This window comes from Poecilia reticulata, chromosome 19, assembly GCF_904066995.2.
Source record: "Poecilia reticulata chromosome 19, P_reticulata-male-v2, whole genome shotgun sequence".
Taxonomy (NCBI): domain Eukaryota; kingdom Metazoa; phylum Chordata; class Actinopteri; order Cyprinodontiformes; family Poeciliidae; genus Poecilia; species Poecilia reticulata.
In genome coordinates, this window is record NC_088848.1 from 16307743 (window position 1) to 16324940 (window position 17198).

The following is a 17198-nucleotide window of genomic DNA, read 5'->3' on the forward strand; positions in this document are numbered from 1 at the left end:
AACGCTAACATATTTTGGCTCTTTGAGAATTACCTTTTATTTATGTATCTGTCTATTTTTATAAATCATAATTGAACAGAAATAATGTATTTTTTCAACTTTAAAAAGAAAATAACTGAATACAATTAACATGTATAACAATATTTGCTTGACATTTTTAAAAACAGAAGAAAAATATAATAAATAAAATATAAACAAGTACATGTAAAGCACAACTTGACAGAACTACTGTGGCTGCTACACAAAACCTAACATGATCATAATGTATTAATTCAACTACAAAATAAAATACTAATTTCATGCTAATATCTTATTACTATATTAAATCTACCTTAGAAGCTAAATACCAAACAAGTCAACCTACCTATTTTTCTTTAAGGTTTCACTAAATGCAAGTTTTCAGAATGTATTTATTCCTTTAATTTTTTTTTCATAATTTTTTCTACATTCATTCTCTATATTTCTTTTGAAAAATCAGAGATATATAGAAAAGGTCTCACAATTCCATAGGCAAAAATATTACTGAAAATGTCATTTTTATTTCCTTCACCATTTTTAACAGTTGAAAACCCTGAATTTCATTAAACCAGTAGCAGCATATGGAGTAATTCGGAACGTTTCCATGAGACAGAACGGTGTAAATACGTCTTGGATGTGAGGGCTTTGACAGTCTCTGTGGGACCCATTAAGAGTGGCATCTCCTTGTGAAAGACAGATTTTAACACTTTTAACCAGCACGAGTGACAAAATGACAAGCACCAAATCAGATTTACACAACATGTCTGTGTTCGTGTGTGCTGCGGTATCTCTCGATGCGATTTATAACAGGTGATGGTGGGGGTCGCGTGCTGGACAGTTCCTGGATGTCCCTAAATTTCAGGAAATCGTGAAGTGGAGAGGGAATGGCTAGCTGCTGGACTACGTTGGTCCTCATCAGCTGATCTGGCCCCAGCACTTCGCGAACCTTCAGTCGGCAGAGGTGGAAAAGACAGGGAACTGAATCTAAAATGTGGAGAGAAAGGATCCAGCAACTATTAATGTGATGTTACTAAAGTAAAATACCAACTCAAGTAGAAATTTTGTACCAAAATAAGTGTGTGGCTCCCAGGTCTTCTCTGCTTGCCTCTGGTCCAAGATCGTCTTCAGAGAAGGAGAAAGAGTCGACCAGTTTACAAACTCAAGCAGATAGTTGAGCACATCATTGTCTGCCTTCTCCAGCCTGCACAGGACAAAAGATGTGGCGCATCGCTGTTAAATCAAGCTTTCAACAAAGGGACGTTTAAAACAGTAAGAGAGCGTTTACATGTGGGGGTGCAGCAGCAGAGATGGTTCAAGTCCTTTGTTCAGAAGTACGGAAAGCCAACTGGACGCAAAGTCCACTTGGCTCAGTGCTACACAGACCAGCTCCCTCAGCTCCTTCAGCTTTAACATTGTCTTCCCACGATGATGCGGTGCCAAAACGCCCTTGGAAAACGCCTCAGGCCGAGGGATCCACCTGTGGTCCAGAATCAGCTCCAGCAGGTCCGTTCTGTCAGTGCCTAGGGCGTAAGTCCATTCCTCTGCATTCAAAGTTGCTCCTGCACTGAGCAGCAGCTTTACGGACTCACTGAAAAATCAGGGACACATTCATTTTGTTATCTTGATTCGTTCTTCTGCTTTACTGAAAAATCAAGGACTAAGGTCATGAAGGAGAACATAGAACTGATTTATTTTCTAAAGCTTTTATGTTTCAGGACGTAACATTTTTGTTTATAGTAGGCACAAAAAAAAAACAAAAAACTGTATAGGTGCAAATACGAGAACACATTCTGCACAACACAGGACTATTATTCTTTTACAAAACTTCAATGCCAAAAAAACTAACCTGAATGACTGAAGTAAAATAAAGTTCATCTTCTGGTCTAAAAGCTCTGACTTGATCAGTCTTTGACATCGTTATGGAGATAATGACTGGTCTGAACTTTGACTGGACTCCTGCAACACCTTGACTATTTCAGCCATTCTGTTGAAACAACTTCTGTTGTTTTTGGAATCATTGTCATGTTTTATAATTTTACTTTTTCTATATGAATGTATTTGATGAAGCTATTGCTCTCTTAATGAAGTATTGCATTGTTAAAATACAGATTCCATTCAGATTATCTACTATCTGAATGGAAGCTTTCTATAAGACAGTTGGACCTTTTATCCCATTTTTTTAAACATCCTGTAATTGTTCAGTCTCTTTGTGATGGTTCTAAACTAACTCAGTAAAATAAAGTTCATCTCCTCGTCTAAAATAATGATTGGTCTGCCAATTGCCAATGCTAATTAGATTAGATTAGATAAGATTTATTGTCACTGCTCAGTATTTTTAGCAGTACAACGAGGAATTAACTATTAGGAACACTGCAAACTTTTAAATTATGTAATACACCTTTTTTGTCGTCTTTTCTTTCCTTTGCTTTTTTTCCCCTCACCAGTCACGAGAGAGAAAAAGTAAATCTAATAACTTCTGGTGACAATAAGAACAAAATGAAATAAAACAAACAGAGAACATCAAAATTATAAAAAAAAAAACAACAATTCACAATGAATTGAAAGAAAATATAAGTAAAACACTTGGTTAACAACATAAAGACTTAAAATCAAATAACATAATCTAATTTGCTACTGTTCATCTTTTTATCAAATTTTGTGGCCTTCAAGGAAAAGAGGAAAAATGCAAATACGGTGTGTAAATGATCAGATAATTGTGCTTTTAAAGATTAAAAACCAGCCAACACACCTGCACGGTTTGGTGGATGTACGATGTAATGCCAGCGAGAGCGGAGAAGGGAAACCCAGAATGTCTGCGTGGTCCTGAGCGTCTGGGCTGTAACCTTCCTTTAACAGCAGCTGGATGCTGCCGGTCTGGTCGCTGTGGATGGCCACATACAGTGGACTGACATTGCGTTCGCCCCGGTCACACGTCCGGTCAGTGACCTCTATCAGCCTTTGCAGAATACTGGGTTTACGGATTTTGCAAAGGTTAATATAAAGAAGGAGATGGAAAAGAATCTGATTATTTAGGTTTAAACACAGCAATAAAAAAATAAAAAAGAATCAAGGTACAAATTGCACATGATTCAAGAGCAAAGTATTCATTCTTAAAAGCTTAGGAAGGCCCTGATTATTGACTCTTCGTGAAGGCAAGTTGTTAAAGGTACCTTATATGGCCAAACTCAGCAGCAGCATGAATAGGAAACTGAGGCCAGTCTTTGCTGCAGGCTATGTTCGGATCGGCGCCGTGATCCAGCAGGAGATCCACACAAGACTGGTGGCCTTCCTGGGAGGCAATCAGCAGCGGCGTCGCAAGATCAGCTGCCTGTGTGTTCACAGTGGCACCTGAAGAGGAAGTTGAATATGCATTATTTTGTTCCATATTGCTGCCAGGCTTTACTTGAATGTGTTATTTTGACTTTGCTCAAACAACAGTTTCCTTTCTTCCACTATACTTTTAACATGGATATGTGCTGTCTTTTTTTATGAGTTCTCGCCTTTGCGTTCTGTGTAATGTTCAGCGATACTGAACCACTCAGCAGCATGATTGTTACATTTAAACATAGAGCAATAAAATGTTTTTTTTAAATCATTGTAGGAAATAAATGTTCTTTGTTCAGCTGTTGCCTTGAGATGATTTCAGTCAGCTCAGTGAGGTGAAGGCAACGTGAGCTTGAACACATCCCCAATCAAATATACACAAACTGCACGCATTAATGCTCACCAGCATTAATAAGGAGCTCCAGGCACTCCTTCTGTCCGTACTGTGCTGCCAGAAACAGCGGCGAAATCCTGTGGTCATCGTGCGCCTCGAGGTTGCAAACGTCAACAAGAATACGAACGATGTCGCTGTGAGCCTGAGGAGGGAAGGAAAACTCTTCATCAAAAACAGCCGCGGAGAGGATATGACAGGAGATCGGTTCTCAGTGTGAATCTGATGACTTACCTTGTAAACAGCTTGATGTAGACAGGTCCAGCAGGACGCTGTGTGTACCCTGTTGACCTGTGCTCTTTTCCTGACCAGCAGCTTCACGACCTCCGTGTGCCCGTTGTCCACGGCTGGTGGCAAACAGATGATCCACACAGGAGAGGTGTTTGAATGCTCATGTGGCTCGCAGACATATTCAGGCCAAGCTGTGTGTTTAACCGTCTTACCTGCATATAAAGGACAGGACAGGTCATTAGTCAGCTGGTTGAGGTCAGCGTGCGTTTTCAGGAGGAGCCGGACCACCGCCAGGTGTCCTCGCTGCGCTGCCAGGTAACATGCTGACTCCCCCTCGTGAGTCAGCGCATTCACATAATCACGATGACATCTGGAGGACCGTTCTGCACGGAGGTTAGAAGTGAATATTAAAAAGGACATCCTGACAATATCAGGAACAACTTCTTTGTTTGCCATTTGTCAGAGTCTTCACAATGCTCTGAGCTTTAATGGGGTTTTTTGTTGTTGTTTTTTTATAGGTTTAAATATCTAGATATTTAAAAGAACCACATGGCATTAACTTGAGCTAATCCAAGTTTTTAAGCTTCTTTTTCTTTGGAAAAAAAAAAAAGATAACCTAAACTCTTTTAGACATTTTTTGCACATTTAGGTAACTTTTCTTACCACTTACTGCAGACAATATTTCCTCCACACAGTCTTTACTGCCAGCTGCTGCTGCCTCATGCAGAGGGTTCCAGCCGCGGTTATCCCGACTGTCGACGCTGCATCCTCTGTGGATCAGTCTCCTCAGCTGCCTCCTGCAGCCTGAGCGGGCCGCAGCAGCAACACTGGACACGGTGTCTTCATAGCATTCTGTGAAGTCCATCCCCTGACTTTGGGAACAGCAGGTGTTAGGAAGAGAATATAACAGGTACAAGAAAAAAAAAAAGACTATCATTTTAATTATTTTTACTACACTAATTTGTTGAATATGCTAGATAACTGGTGCCTTATTATGTTGCTTGAAATAAGGTACATTTACATCTGCAAGGTGAAATAACAATATATTTAGATTTTTAAAAATTCAAATCAAATCAATGATGAGGGCCTTTCCGTTTTAGCTCTGGTTGTATGTTTAGGATCGTTGTCCCAGTGGGATATGAACATCCGCCCTCCAGTTTCAAATCCTTCACAGGCTCTAAATGGTTTTCATTCATGATTTTCCTGTAATTGACTTACTTCAATTAACTCTGGTCAGCTTCCTGATCCCTGCAGATAACATTACCACTGCATTATAGTGCCATTAGTCATTAACGTGATTTACCCTGGAAATTGTGATAAGCATTGTTAATGGCCCTTCACATCTTGTCCAAGCAATGTAATTGATTTAAGAGTATAAAGTTAAAGGCGGCTAAATAGAAATTGTTGCTACTGAGCTTCTTACAGCTTTGCCTCTGTAACCATGACGATAAAGGGAGGGATGACTCCACTTTAATCTCGCATTGTGACTTGTTTTTCTGTTAAAAAACAAAATGACTGGTATTAAAACATCTTTAATTATCATAAAACACTACAAAATACGACCCCAGCCGTTCGCTATTATTCTGACAGCAAAAGCGTCTCCATAAAAATATACCCACTCCCTGTAAAAACAAACAACAACAGACAGAATACGAGTTTAATCAAATTTAAAGCTGATTTTTTTTTCTCACCAAAACAAATACGTCTAGGAGCCAGTCGACGTTTGATGGCGTCACACCTCAGTAAGCTGTCCGTCGCACGCCGCTACGTCACCAAAGCGTCCGAAGAAGCTGGTCTGATTATTTTTTATTTTTGTTTTATTTCATCGTCGTTTCAGTTTGAGCTGGCGGTCCAGTCACGTTTGTTAAATGTGCGTGAAGACGCGAGGAGAATGAAACAGTGAGAAGAACAGAGGAGCGGTGACCAGCGGCCGTTTTTACGGTAAAAATGTTGATGTTGATGTTAGCAGCTACATGTGGGAGGTTTACATTTTCTATTAAAAAAAATCTGATTGAGAGCTGGTTAAAATCAGCAGTCCGGAGTAAAATCCCAATTACTAACAACCCTTCTTCTATGACATTCTTTATATATATATATATATATATATATATATATATATATATATATATATATATATAACATTTTTTTATTTTTTTCTTGATTAAAACACAGACACAGTTAATAGGAACTTCGCTGGCGTTTCTTAAAAGCAACGGCTTCATTGTCTTTTTTTCTGGCTGATATTTAGATAATGGACTGATTTTTCAATCGGCCAACAACAGGCATTCCCAAGGAGAATAATATATTTGATCTGATTACAAACCATGGTTGATTTTATTTAAAAATAAAATAAAATAAAATCAAAATCAATAAAAATAAAATCAACTATGCGAGCTTAAAGTTAACATTTCTAAATGTTTGGAAAAAACTTTAAATAATCCCAACACTGTCCTCGGTGGAGCCTGACTTGGTTGTAGTTCCTCCATGGTTCTAAATATTTGATCTCCTAAAAACACACCAGCATTAATGATCATCCAGCATTAAGTGCATGAAAAACATTCATGCACTTAATGCTGGATGATCCACAGATTTGGACTGTGGTCGGCAGCTTGGAAGAACCATATCAGAACACCCACAGCCGTGGTTATCTCCCATGTAATAATTAATGTCTCCATTAATTAAAATTAGATTTAGGCTTTTTAAAAACACAGAAGCACTAACCTTACTTCCCTGATTTGTCTGTTTTGTCTTGTTGCTTTGAAGGTAACGACTCCAGCTGCAGCACCATGGTGGACATCGGCGTGAAAAGTGGAGCTGCCTGGGTCTGTCAGACTGAGGGACCTCAGCTGGGTGACATCTTGCTTCCTGTTCATCTGAGCAACAGAGAAGACGACGATGAAGAAGATCTCAGTCATTCTGACAAAGAAACCGATGAGTGAGAATCCCCTCCCACTTTTTTCCTGTCTTAACTTTTAGCTTCTGTGATTTACTGAGCATTGATTAGTGCGTAATCGTTGCTGTGTGCTCTGCAGTGTTGCTCCGGTGCTGTTGGACCAGATGGAGGAAGGTTCGCCTTGTGTCCTGACTCTCAGCTGCTGCACAGCCTCCTCCGCTGCCTTCAGCAGCCTTATGGTGGTCAGCGAGGCTCGAACCATGGAAGTATACAACCAACTGGAGGAGTACTGCGGGACGGTGCGGGGCATAAAGGACGAGAGCATTCAGTCAGACAGGTACGGAAACTTACTGTGGACTAACAGCAGGCAGAGTGAGCAGCTTATCAAAGTATGCAGATATTTGTAGGGGAATTTCAGATTTGACTCTTCTGTCTACACATGCTTTAACTGACTCTGTTTTGTTGCATCGTTTGTTTGTGAAAACTTGTGTTTGTTATTCTTTCGGATAGCCACACTGTAAAATCTGTGTGCGTATTTGACAGGCAGTTAAATGTATACTGAAACAGTAAATTTGTCAAGTGAGATCAGGTGCTTTTGTTTGTTTCTCGCAGTCCAGAAAGAGGTCCTTTCTACAGGAAACAGCTGGTGCTTGACTCTCCATCCTCAGCCTGTGAAGTGAAGGTGAGACATAAACCGGAAAAAAAAAATCCAACGAAAAAAGTCTCATACATTTACATTCAGTGTGATTTGGTACAATTCGGTTCCGTTTCCTCTCAGTTGCTCTCTTTGGCGGGCAGAAGCAGCGTTCTGATTCGTCGCGTCGTGGTGGGCCTGCAGGAGCTGCAGCCCTCTCCAACCCGCGGCCCCGGGATAGACCTGCAGCAGGTGCAGACTCTGGTGGAGGAGATGGGAACTAGCTTGTCTCCTGGAGCGCAGAACCTCCTGGACATGGTGCAGTTCCAGCAGAAGGTAGGAAGAAAGCATTTTAAAATACCTACATTAGAGCTCTGCAGGTGCCGACACATTTCCTGTTTCAAATTGAGCATTCTATGTTTGTTTGTTTTTTTTCTTTTTCCTAGAATCAGACAGGCTCTCTGGGTGGCTTCCTGCCTCTCCTGATGGGTGGTGGAGCTTTCTCTGCGTTGGCCGGAGGAACAACTGCCAGGAATCCGCCTCATCCTGCTGATGCCACGGTATTACAATTATCTGACCCACAGAGACTCTGGGGGGTTACTGTGGCTGCAACTGGGGCTAAATCAGAACAGCACTCACATTTATATTACACTGGATAGTCCAGTAGACTTAGTTCGATTGGGGATGAAAGTTGCAACATTTGTTACATTTTCACCTGGTGCGGTTCGCTTTCACCCTGAACTGTGTCAAACAATCCAAACTGATTGAAAAAACCTGTTCACCAAATAAAGTTGCGTCAGATTTGAGCAGTTGTAGGATTTGTTTTGTCTTTCGTAAAAAAAAAAAACACAAGCCTTTTCTCCTACTAGCGCTAGATTTGTGCGTTTGTTTTGGTTGTATTTACCCACAATGCCCTGCAGTATAGTCTGCTTCTTGCTTTTGAAGCGGTTTCCAGTCTGCTTGGCATTCACAAACGCATTCAAACCGCACTAGAATTGAACCGAGACCTAGGATTTTAGGTGGATGTGAGCTCTCAGTTTTGGTCCGCATCAGAGTTCAATTATGCATTCACACCTCCTCAAATGAGCCGGACTTCCTGCTCCGAGTTCAGTTAAAGCGGACTAAGTAGGGCGGTTGTGAATGCAGCCTTTATCTAAAAAAAAATAAAAATTCAGTTTAGCTCATTTTAAATAACTAAAAACAAACTGAGGAAAGAGCAAAATACATTATCAACTTGTCTGTGAGTTTTTTCTTAACTTTTTTTTTTTTTTTTTAGGAGAAAATGTAATAAACTATTGTGTCAGGAGAAAGTACCTGAGCTACGTTTTCAGCTAGATTTTTATAAAATATTTCAATTCTTTGAATAATACCTTTTTAAAATCTGCTTCAAGCCTCCAGAGCCCATCAGGTCTGCAGACCTGACTCCGTCTCACAACGGAGGGATGTCAGAGGGCTCCACTTCCCCAGACCTTTCACTCTCCGACATCAGCTCCAACAATACCAGTAAGGGTCACCTGTCTTTTTGGCTTATTTCAAATTATCAGTAAATGATTGGAGCACAATTCCAGAATGTATTACTATGCACATACAAAGTACAAGGTGCTATCCCCGCCGTCTACCTCTGTCATTGCAACCTTTTGCATATTCAGCTTCACTCCATCTTGAACCTTCTCCTTTTCAGTAGCTACATCATCTCAAATGGAAACATAATTAAATGAACAAAAATCATAGAAAAATCATTACCAAGAAACTGGGCTATTGTCCAAAGAGTCAGGACAAACGGTATGAATAAACTCATAAAGATGCAAATAAAGGAAAATGGTTTTTTTTACTAAGAGTTCACATAAAGCAGTTATGAATTTAAGTCATTGTTTCTGTAACTTGTCTTGCTTCTGTCCTCTAGTGACACCTTGTGGCCAAAGGGTTTCATCGCCCGAGCCTTTTATTTCCAACACCGTTGTGGATAAAATCTCTTTCATCTGCAGCGAGCAGCGACAATGGGGGGCCAGTGAACCACACCCAGCTGGAGGAAATGATGTCACAATTCCTGAAAGGGCGGAGCCACGGGCAGCCGCTAAGCCCCGAGCTTCTGCCCATGCTCCAGAGCGTCTGCGGACAGGTCACACAGCTTCGCCTGGATAACACCGAGGCAGCGTTTGAGAGGGAGAAGAAGATGAGGAATGGCACCTGGTAGGTGGAGTTTAGAGAGCTCCCTCCCGTCTGCAGGTCTCCATCTTTTAAAATCATCTTCAGGTGATAGAAGGCTGACTTTGTAATTGTGTATATGTGTCTCTGAAGGTTCAGGTCTGAGTCCTTTGCTTCACCCAGATTTCGGGCAGCTAGTTTCTAGCTGTAATAACTGAAGCTGTGTGTTGATTGTAGATCGGTCCTCCTTATTTTGAAAGGTTAAAAACTAGTTTTGTTTCTGTTCATCTGGAGAGCATCCTCCTAATTTATTGTTTTATCGAGTTTGTGAAACGTATAAGTACCACTGGCAGCCAAGCCCTACAGCATGCTGCCACCACCACCATGCTTTCTGATCGGTACAGTGTACTTATAAAGCCTCATCTCGACACCTCCACACATATCTATTATTGTCACTTTGACCAAACAGCTCAATCTTTGTCTAGTTTGAACATCAAACTTTTCTCCAGAAGACATTTGGCTGCGAGTTCTGCACGTTTGCCGAACTTTGCCAGTATGTTCCATTTTAAGGCTCGATTGAGCAAAGATTATTCGTAGGTTGCTCCCAAACGTCCTAACCAACTCCCTTTAATCTGTGGTGAGCTGTTGGACCTAAAATTACGGACTTCAAGTTTTCAAATGACCTCACAACCCCTCCAAAGAATCAATGCTTCTCAGGGCCATAACTAATGTCCTTCTACCTTGTCGTGTGTTTGCAATTAAATCTACTGAATGATTTTTTTTTATTATCCGCATTTAAGTGAGTGTTTGGGAAAGTTTAATATTTTCTCTGTGTTTTACCCAAACCCACAGTTTAGCTGATTCTGTGGGAGATGAAGCAACGCGTTTTCTGACCCCTTCATTCTTTCAGATCAAACAGAAAGTGAAGTAGGAACACAAAGCACTCGGGTTTCGCAGCCACGCTCCAAGACGAAACGGAAGCCAGTTTCTTTCACCAGCCAACAGTTTGGTTTTACATTGGTTCTCTCTGCAGTCTCCTACCTGGTTAGACTTGAAACTGAATACATGGTTCACCAGAAAACTACACGACGGAGTCAGAAGGATTCAGGTTTGGTCAGAAGTGGCTGGTTCGTGGGAAGCCAACACACACAAACAGAGCAGATTCATGAGCGTTGTTGGACGTGTGAATCACAAATGTCTTACAAAACAGCACCAAACTGACTCGGAGTAGTTAGCGCACCAGTCTTCCTGCTCACGCCGGTTTGATTTTAAACATAAGAATCGTTCTGTCTGATGTGGCATCAAAAACCGCAGCTGAATAAATGAGGCTCTTTGTCCAAGCGGAGTGGGCTGAGAGAGGGAGAGAGAGAAGGTCAGCTGGGTCTGACTCCATGTTGAGGAGAGAAACGCAGCTCAACGGTACGTCTTCCCTCGTCAGGCTAATAAACTAAAACTGTTCAGATGTTTAGATTAGTATTCATTTACCGCAAGTGTTTTATAAGTCGATGGCAACAGTACCGTTTCTATAAACTGCTGTTAGACATAAAGCTGCTGTTTTTGCAGGATCTGCTCAGGTGTTTTGAGGAGAGTCTTGTTTTTCATTTGGACGCAGACACTGAGGGCTGTGTGTGCTGAAAGCTCAGTCCCGTCATTAAGTTTTATTGCATACGAAGAGCCGCTTCTAATCCACACATAATGGGAATAAATGGCTTGTTAATTTAGGGCTTTTTTAAATTTATTTGAAATGGCCCATTACCAGGGTAGAGTAATTAAACAATTACAATGGTCTTTAAAAGCACAAGTTTAATTTTTTTTAATGATTTTTATAAAGTCTCCAAATTATACACTGTGATTTAAACATATGCAGTACATCCTCACTGATGTTTGCTGGAATGGCTCTCACCAATTTGCAACTTTTACCATCAGAGAGCTTCAGGTACGATTCTGGTTGGATCTCTGCCTGCTTTTCTAGGCAGGATTGATATAACTCAAACTTGTTGATTTCCTGGCCAATACCAGGAAACCTTCAAATTTTCAATTGTGTTTAGATTTTGTAAGCATATTCCCACACCCTTAATGTTAAAATCAGCTTGTGTTTTGGATGGGTTGTTCCAGTTACATCCAAATTTCAACCTTGTAGCTTTTGATTTTGGGTGAAGATGAAGGTTTTTGGAGATGGTGTGGGTGTTGAGCCTCACTGTGTGGACATTGACACTGGTGTTCAAGCAGTTTGCAGTTCATGGCCGGGTTGATCTGTAGCGGTTCTTAAACATCCCAGCAAATTTCCTTTCAGCATATGGGAAGAATTTGAATCCTTCTCCAGACCTCATTAAAGTGGTAACGAGTCTGAATACCTTGTACCTTCTGTAAAATAGTTTGAACTGATGACCTTGCACTTGATCATAACCACTAACAAGCCTCGTCGAGTTAAAGATGCTGTCTGGAAACATTAGCACCACTTAAGACATTTTGTCAAATATATTTATATATATTTCAACTTGTATGTCTAATTTAGATTGGAACGGTTCAGTTCATTAGTGGGATGCATATGAGACCGCCTCCAACAAACGTATCTCTCCCAGGCCACTGTTGGCGACAAGCATCATGCTCTCTGATCCAAAACATTAAAAACAGAACAAACCTGAGCGAACCGCGTCCTCTTTGCCGTCTCTCTGCAGTGAGTTGGACACGTTCATGGAGCGCCGCCTGGAGGAGATGGAGCGGAGGCTGAAGGAGCACATGGACCGCCGGCTGGACGCTCTGGAGCAAAAGCTGGAAAAGGCCCTGCTGATGGCGGCTCTGAACCACGGAGCTGTGAGCGGACCGCTGGGAGGAACCGCTCCGATCGGGCCTTCGGATCACATCCACCCAACTCCAGCTGCAGACTGAGCTCAGACCAGCTAGTGCACTCACTCGTCATGTAACTGGAGGCCTTACAGCGTTTGTATTAAACCAGACATTGGTGTCAGGAGTTACCAGGGATGGTGACGGAGAGGACAAAAACACCTTTAACCCATAAAACTGTAACAAATTTCACCTGAAATGTCAAAACTAGACACTAAACGGTAAAGTGTTTGCTCTCCAGTCGAATCTGCAGTTTCTGCTTTACTGCCACGCTGCCGGTTTAAAGGTGAAGTTAATGAGACACTATGCTATGGTTGAGCATCCTGAGTGCAACATAGGGCAACAAAGTGTCTGAAAGCAATGCAATAACACTCATTAAACCTCAGTGTTTATGACTAAAATTAATCCAAAATAAAACATCTGAGTTTATTCTTTATTACAGTTTAACAGACCGCAGAGAAGTCTGCAGTAGATTGTGATGTAATGCAAATTTTCCAGCACAGCTGATTGAGGCGTAACACCAGCAGAGGGGTTGTCTTTCCACTGAAAGCATCTCTTTTCGCTTTGAAGCTTGCAGAGTCCATAAGTGAGACGAACAGCCGAGAGGGTTAAACTTCCTGAAATACGAATTGAAAACTCATTTGTAGGTCTGACCTGTTTGAGCCGGTGTGTTCTCTCGATCTTACAGGGGTGAAAGCTGATGATGTAACTTATTTTAATGATCACATTTTAAATGTTTTAAATACTGTACATGTCTGTAAGCTGGTAAGCAGATTTATAACTCGTGGAGTTAAACCGTACTGATGTGAGCCACAAATAAAATGTCTTTAATACCAATGGAGCAGCGTCAATGTTGTGCAGAAAACTTTCAATACAATGGAGGTAAAGTTGAGATGGTGGTGGCAAGGAAAGAAATTAACTATTCAAAATAACGGTACTTGTTCAAAATTAGAGCGGTTTCGGTAAAGCGGCCAGTGGTTGAGGAGCAAAGATACTCTCCTCATGTCTGATGTTGCAGGGATTTTTCTCTTTAGTTCAAGAATTTAGGGAATTGTTTATTCGGCATTAGAAAGTAGTGAAACCAAATCTATTTTAAATGGTTTGCAGTCAGAAATGCAGAAATTTATACAGTTTTTGCTTTTTTGTTGTCACTTGTTTATGTTCTGGATCATGACATTTTAATATCAGACAAAGATAATTAATGCAAAAAAGTAGTTGTTAATTGTATATTCATTAAAAGAATAAGAAGTAATCCAAAACGTAATTAATAAGAAGTAACTGCCTCCCTTGTTTAATTGTGATGATATTTATGGAAAACTCAGTTCTGTTTCACTAAGCCACATTTGGACCTATAAAATAAAGAACTTAACCTGTCTGACAACAATATGGGAAAACAAAAACAACTCATCATGCCACAATATAAAGAAATTTAAGAATAGATGAAATTTTCTATTAGTCTGGAAAAAGCCATTTCTGAAGTTTTGGGACTTTGTGGAGCAACGAGAGCAGCTATTGAGTGATTGATTAATTAAATTATGGGCCATTATAAAGAGAAATTTGCTTTGTTCTCTCTTGTTTCTAGAACTGACAGAACCAAAACCAAAACTATTGATTTATTAGAAGAGAGAATATATATTTTACATATCCAAACATCAGCATCTCAGCTTCAAGCCACATTTTATAGAATCCAGTTATATCGATGGTCACTTTACTCACCAATTGCTCCAACGAGACCCCCAAAAAATGTTTTGCGTTTTTATTATTTGCTATATTAAAGACACATCATATCTCGTCTGAAGGGCAAAAGGTTTTGCCAATGAACTGAGGGACAACTGTGGAGTCAGAATCACATAATTGAAAAATACAAAGTTTGCACTGACGAGGATTCATTTGGCTTACACAGAAGTTACTTATTCTGCTTTTGAAATGTTTAATAACATTTTATTGCTACAGAATCTCATGTTGATGATTTTAGCACTTGATAAAATCAGACAATAAAAGGCAACTATTTTCAACTAATCATTCAACAAGTACAGGCCAATGCCATAAATTAGAATATGACTGAAAAGTTCCTTTTTCACCAGTTCCATCACCAAGTGAAAGACATTATATAGATTAATTTAACATATTTATATTTTGTAGTATGTTTAATACCTCCTAAAAAATTATTTTCGAAAGGTACTGACAAGGTATCTGACAAGTCTGATCAGGACTTATATTCTAATTTGTTGAATAAGACTGTCTGGCATTCACATGGAGGCTTTGGCTTTATTCTGAGCAGAAAAGGCCTTCTAGTCAGAGGAGCATCCCCGCCCCTGTTCGTCCCCACCAACTTGCAACACAAAGTTATGTCCTTGGGTGAAAGGGAGAAAGACAGAGCAGAGAAACTAGGTACTAGATACACCCTTTCGTCAAATTTGACAGATGGGCGGGACTTCTGAACAGTATATATATATTTATAATTTGCTATTTTCACCCTGTGGTTTGTACTAAAAAGTACAAGTATATTATATATATATATATATATATATATATATATATATATATATATATATATATATATATATATTTATCAGTGACGTGCGGTCAAGGAAAATATATAATAATAAAATCATTTAATTTGCTATTTTCATCCTGTGGTTTGTACTATAAAGTACCTATTTTTTACTTGACCAATTCTGATTAATTTTTCTTCAAAATCGCTGGATTTTCGCATTTTCCATTTAAATGCTCAGAAAAGCGAAGCCGGTGAGGCAGCAGTGAGTTGAGCCTCACCTGGGATTGCGCAACCTCTCGCTAACTGCACTGGCTGCCATTCTATGGGAGCATGCTCGTCCTGTCTGTACACAGGTGTTACGTCAATCCGCGTTTCCCCATCAGATAGGGTTCCCCCTGCGTCTTCTTGCCGCTCCGCCCCGCCCACGCAGCAAAATACACGCGTGCTCGTGATGAGCACTGAGAAAGGGAACTACGGACACCGTGACACCAACATATTTCGGCAAAGTTGTCACTTTCTTCACGTTTTTGCGGGAAACAAATAGTAATAATACTAACAACAAAAATAATAGTAATGATAAATACATATATGTCATATATATTATAATTATTATAAATGTATATATGTAACAGGGCAATGCATTTTAATGCTCAATATTACCCATCAGATACCGTTCACCTTGTTTTACAGTGGGGCGTGGGGGGAGAGCGGTATCTGATGGCCAATATTTCGCCCATCAGATACCGTTCCCCCTATGTTAAAATCACAAATCAGATACCGTTTCCCTTGTTTTACAGTGGGGGAACCCTATCGGATGGCCATATTTCGCCCATCAGATACTGTTCCCCCACTGTAAAACAAGGGGAACGGTATCTGATTTGCAGTGGTGGGAAGTAACGAAGTACAAGTACTTCGTTACTGTACTTAAGTACAATTTTCGTGTATCTGTACTTTACTTAAGTAGATTTAATAATGGATACTTTCTACTTTTACTCCACTACATTTTACAGTAAGTTCTGTACTTTCTACTTCACTACATTTCTACAAAAGTGTCGCGTTACTCGTTACATTCAAGTCGCGTTGCTCTTTTTTTCCATTAAAATGTGAAGTTCAAGGACTTAAGATGGCGCCGTAAAATCCGAGCAATAACGTTCGTGTCTGTTGTCACCCAACGGCTCCCCCTTTACTCGCACGCGGAGCTCCAGACATGCGCAGTGGTTTCCTCTTAGCGGGAGGCAATCTCTGTCTAATCGTCAGTAATATAATAGCGCTGCATAAATCATAAGATATGGCGACATATAAAATCAGCAGCGCTTCGCTTGCACAGACGGTGGGACTTCGTCCAACTTTTAGCGTCACTTCGAAGGAAAGCTTAAAGAAAGGTAAGCTCCGTGGACATGATGCTAGCAAAGCTAGCTGTACTGACTGAGACACACATGTTGCATCTGCGATGAAAAAAAAGTTGTCACTCATGCGCTGAGTTATTGAGTGGAGGTGTTGACTGAGGTGTCTTGTATATGGGACAACGCTGCGACCAAAGTCTGCATTGATATGATATTCAGGAACGATCCGATTGTTCTGGACGGATCTTTACTGATTAAATTTATTTCAGCTCTAAGTATTTAATATCTAGTTTTTTTTATGGGAATGTGGATCTTTCAGATCAATTTGAGAAGCAATTTTGATAGGTAAAAGTTAATTTTGTTGTATCACGTAGCGCGGGGTGCTGGTCTTGATTTGGTCTTGGATTGGTGGTCTTGATTACAACACTGCTACTGGCTCCTTGGTTGCCTGTCCTCCCCCACCCACCTTCTTTCCATCCCCTTTCTGTTGGATTTCTTTAAAAATAAATGCCACTAGTGGCAAAAAAGTGAAGTTCATGTTATGTTAGGACAGGAGACAAGATGTTTCCATCCCTGAAATTATGATGCATAGAATCACATATCTAAGTCTAAACTATGTTACACAGAGTAAACATAATAAAAACATGCTTTATCTGTGGCATTGTTCATTAAAATGGCACATTTCTAATGTATTAAAATTAAATACGATCGGTACACTTAATGATATTAGCAATTAGGTATTAATCAACAAGTACTTTTACTTTTAATACTTAAGTATTTTTAAAAGCTAGTACTTTTTTACTTTTACTTAAGTACAAATGTTAATGTGGTAGTTTTATTTTTACTTGAGTACATTTTTGTCTGTGTACTTGTACTTT

The 17198-nt window shown here is 40.1% G+C and overlaps 2 protein-coding genes across 4 annotated transcripts; one reads left to right on the top strand and one right to left on the bottom strand.

The window, feature by feature from the left end:
* Positions 1-517: 517 nt before the first annotated feature.
* On the bottom strand, positions 518-5754 carry asb3 (ankyrin repeat and SOCS box containing 3). Its single transcript, XM_008437652.2, has 10 exons — positions 5656-5754; positions 4628-4836; positions 4177-4347; positions 3968-4080; positions 3746-3878; positions 3189-3366; positions 2768-2986; positions 1304-1606; positions 1086-1219; positions 518-1002 (listed from the first exon to the last, which is right to left on the bottom strand). The coding sequence occupies exons 2-10, from the start codon at positions 4827-4829 to the stop codon at positions 770-772; spliced, it is 1686 nt and encodes a 561-aa protein (XP_008435874.1). The 5' UTR covers positions 4830-4836; positions 5656-5754; the 3' UTR covers positions 518-769.
* Positions 5755-5768: 14 nt separating this feature from the next.
* Positions 5769-13317, top strand: c19h10orf88 (chromosome 19 C10orf88 homolog). Of its 3 annotated transcripts, none has more exons than XM_081600440.1 (9): positions 5769-5905; positions 6728-6899; positions 6997-7194; positions 7470-7539; positions 7636-7827; positions 7938-8051; positions 8883-9000; positions 9477-9681; positions 12315-13317. In XM_081600440.1, exons 2-9 carry the CDS (start codon positions 6751-6753, stop codon positions 12523-12525), a joined length of 1257 nt encoding a protein of 418 aa, XP_081456566.1. In that variant the 5' UTR covers positions 5769-5905; positions 6728-6750; the 3' UTR covers positions 12526-13317. The 3 variants fall into 3 exon arrangements, with proteins under 3 accessions (XP_081456566.1, XP_008435872.1, XP_081456567.1); XM_008437650.3 differs by having other exon boundaries at positions 8883-8994; XM_081600441.1 differs by having other exon boundaries at positions 8883-8994; positions 9395-9681; positions 12315-12454.
* The last annotated feature ends 3881 nt before the right edge of the window (positions 13318-17198 follow it).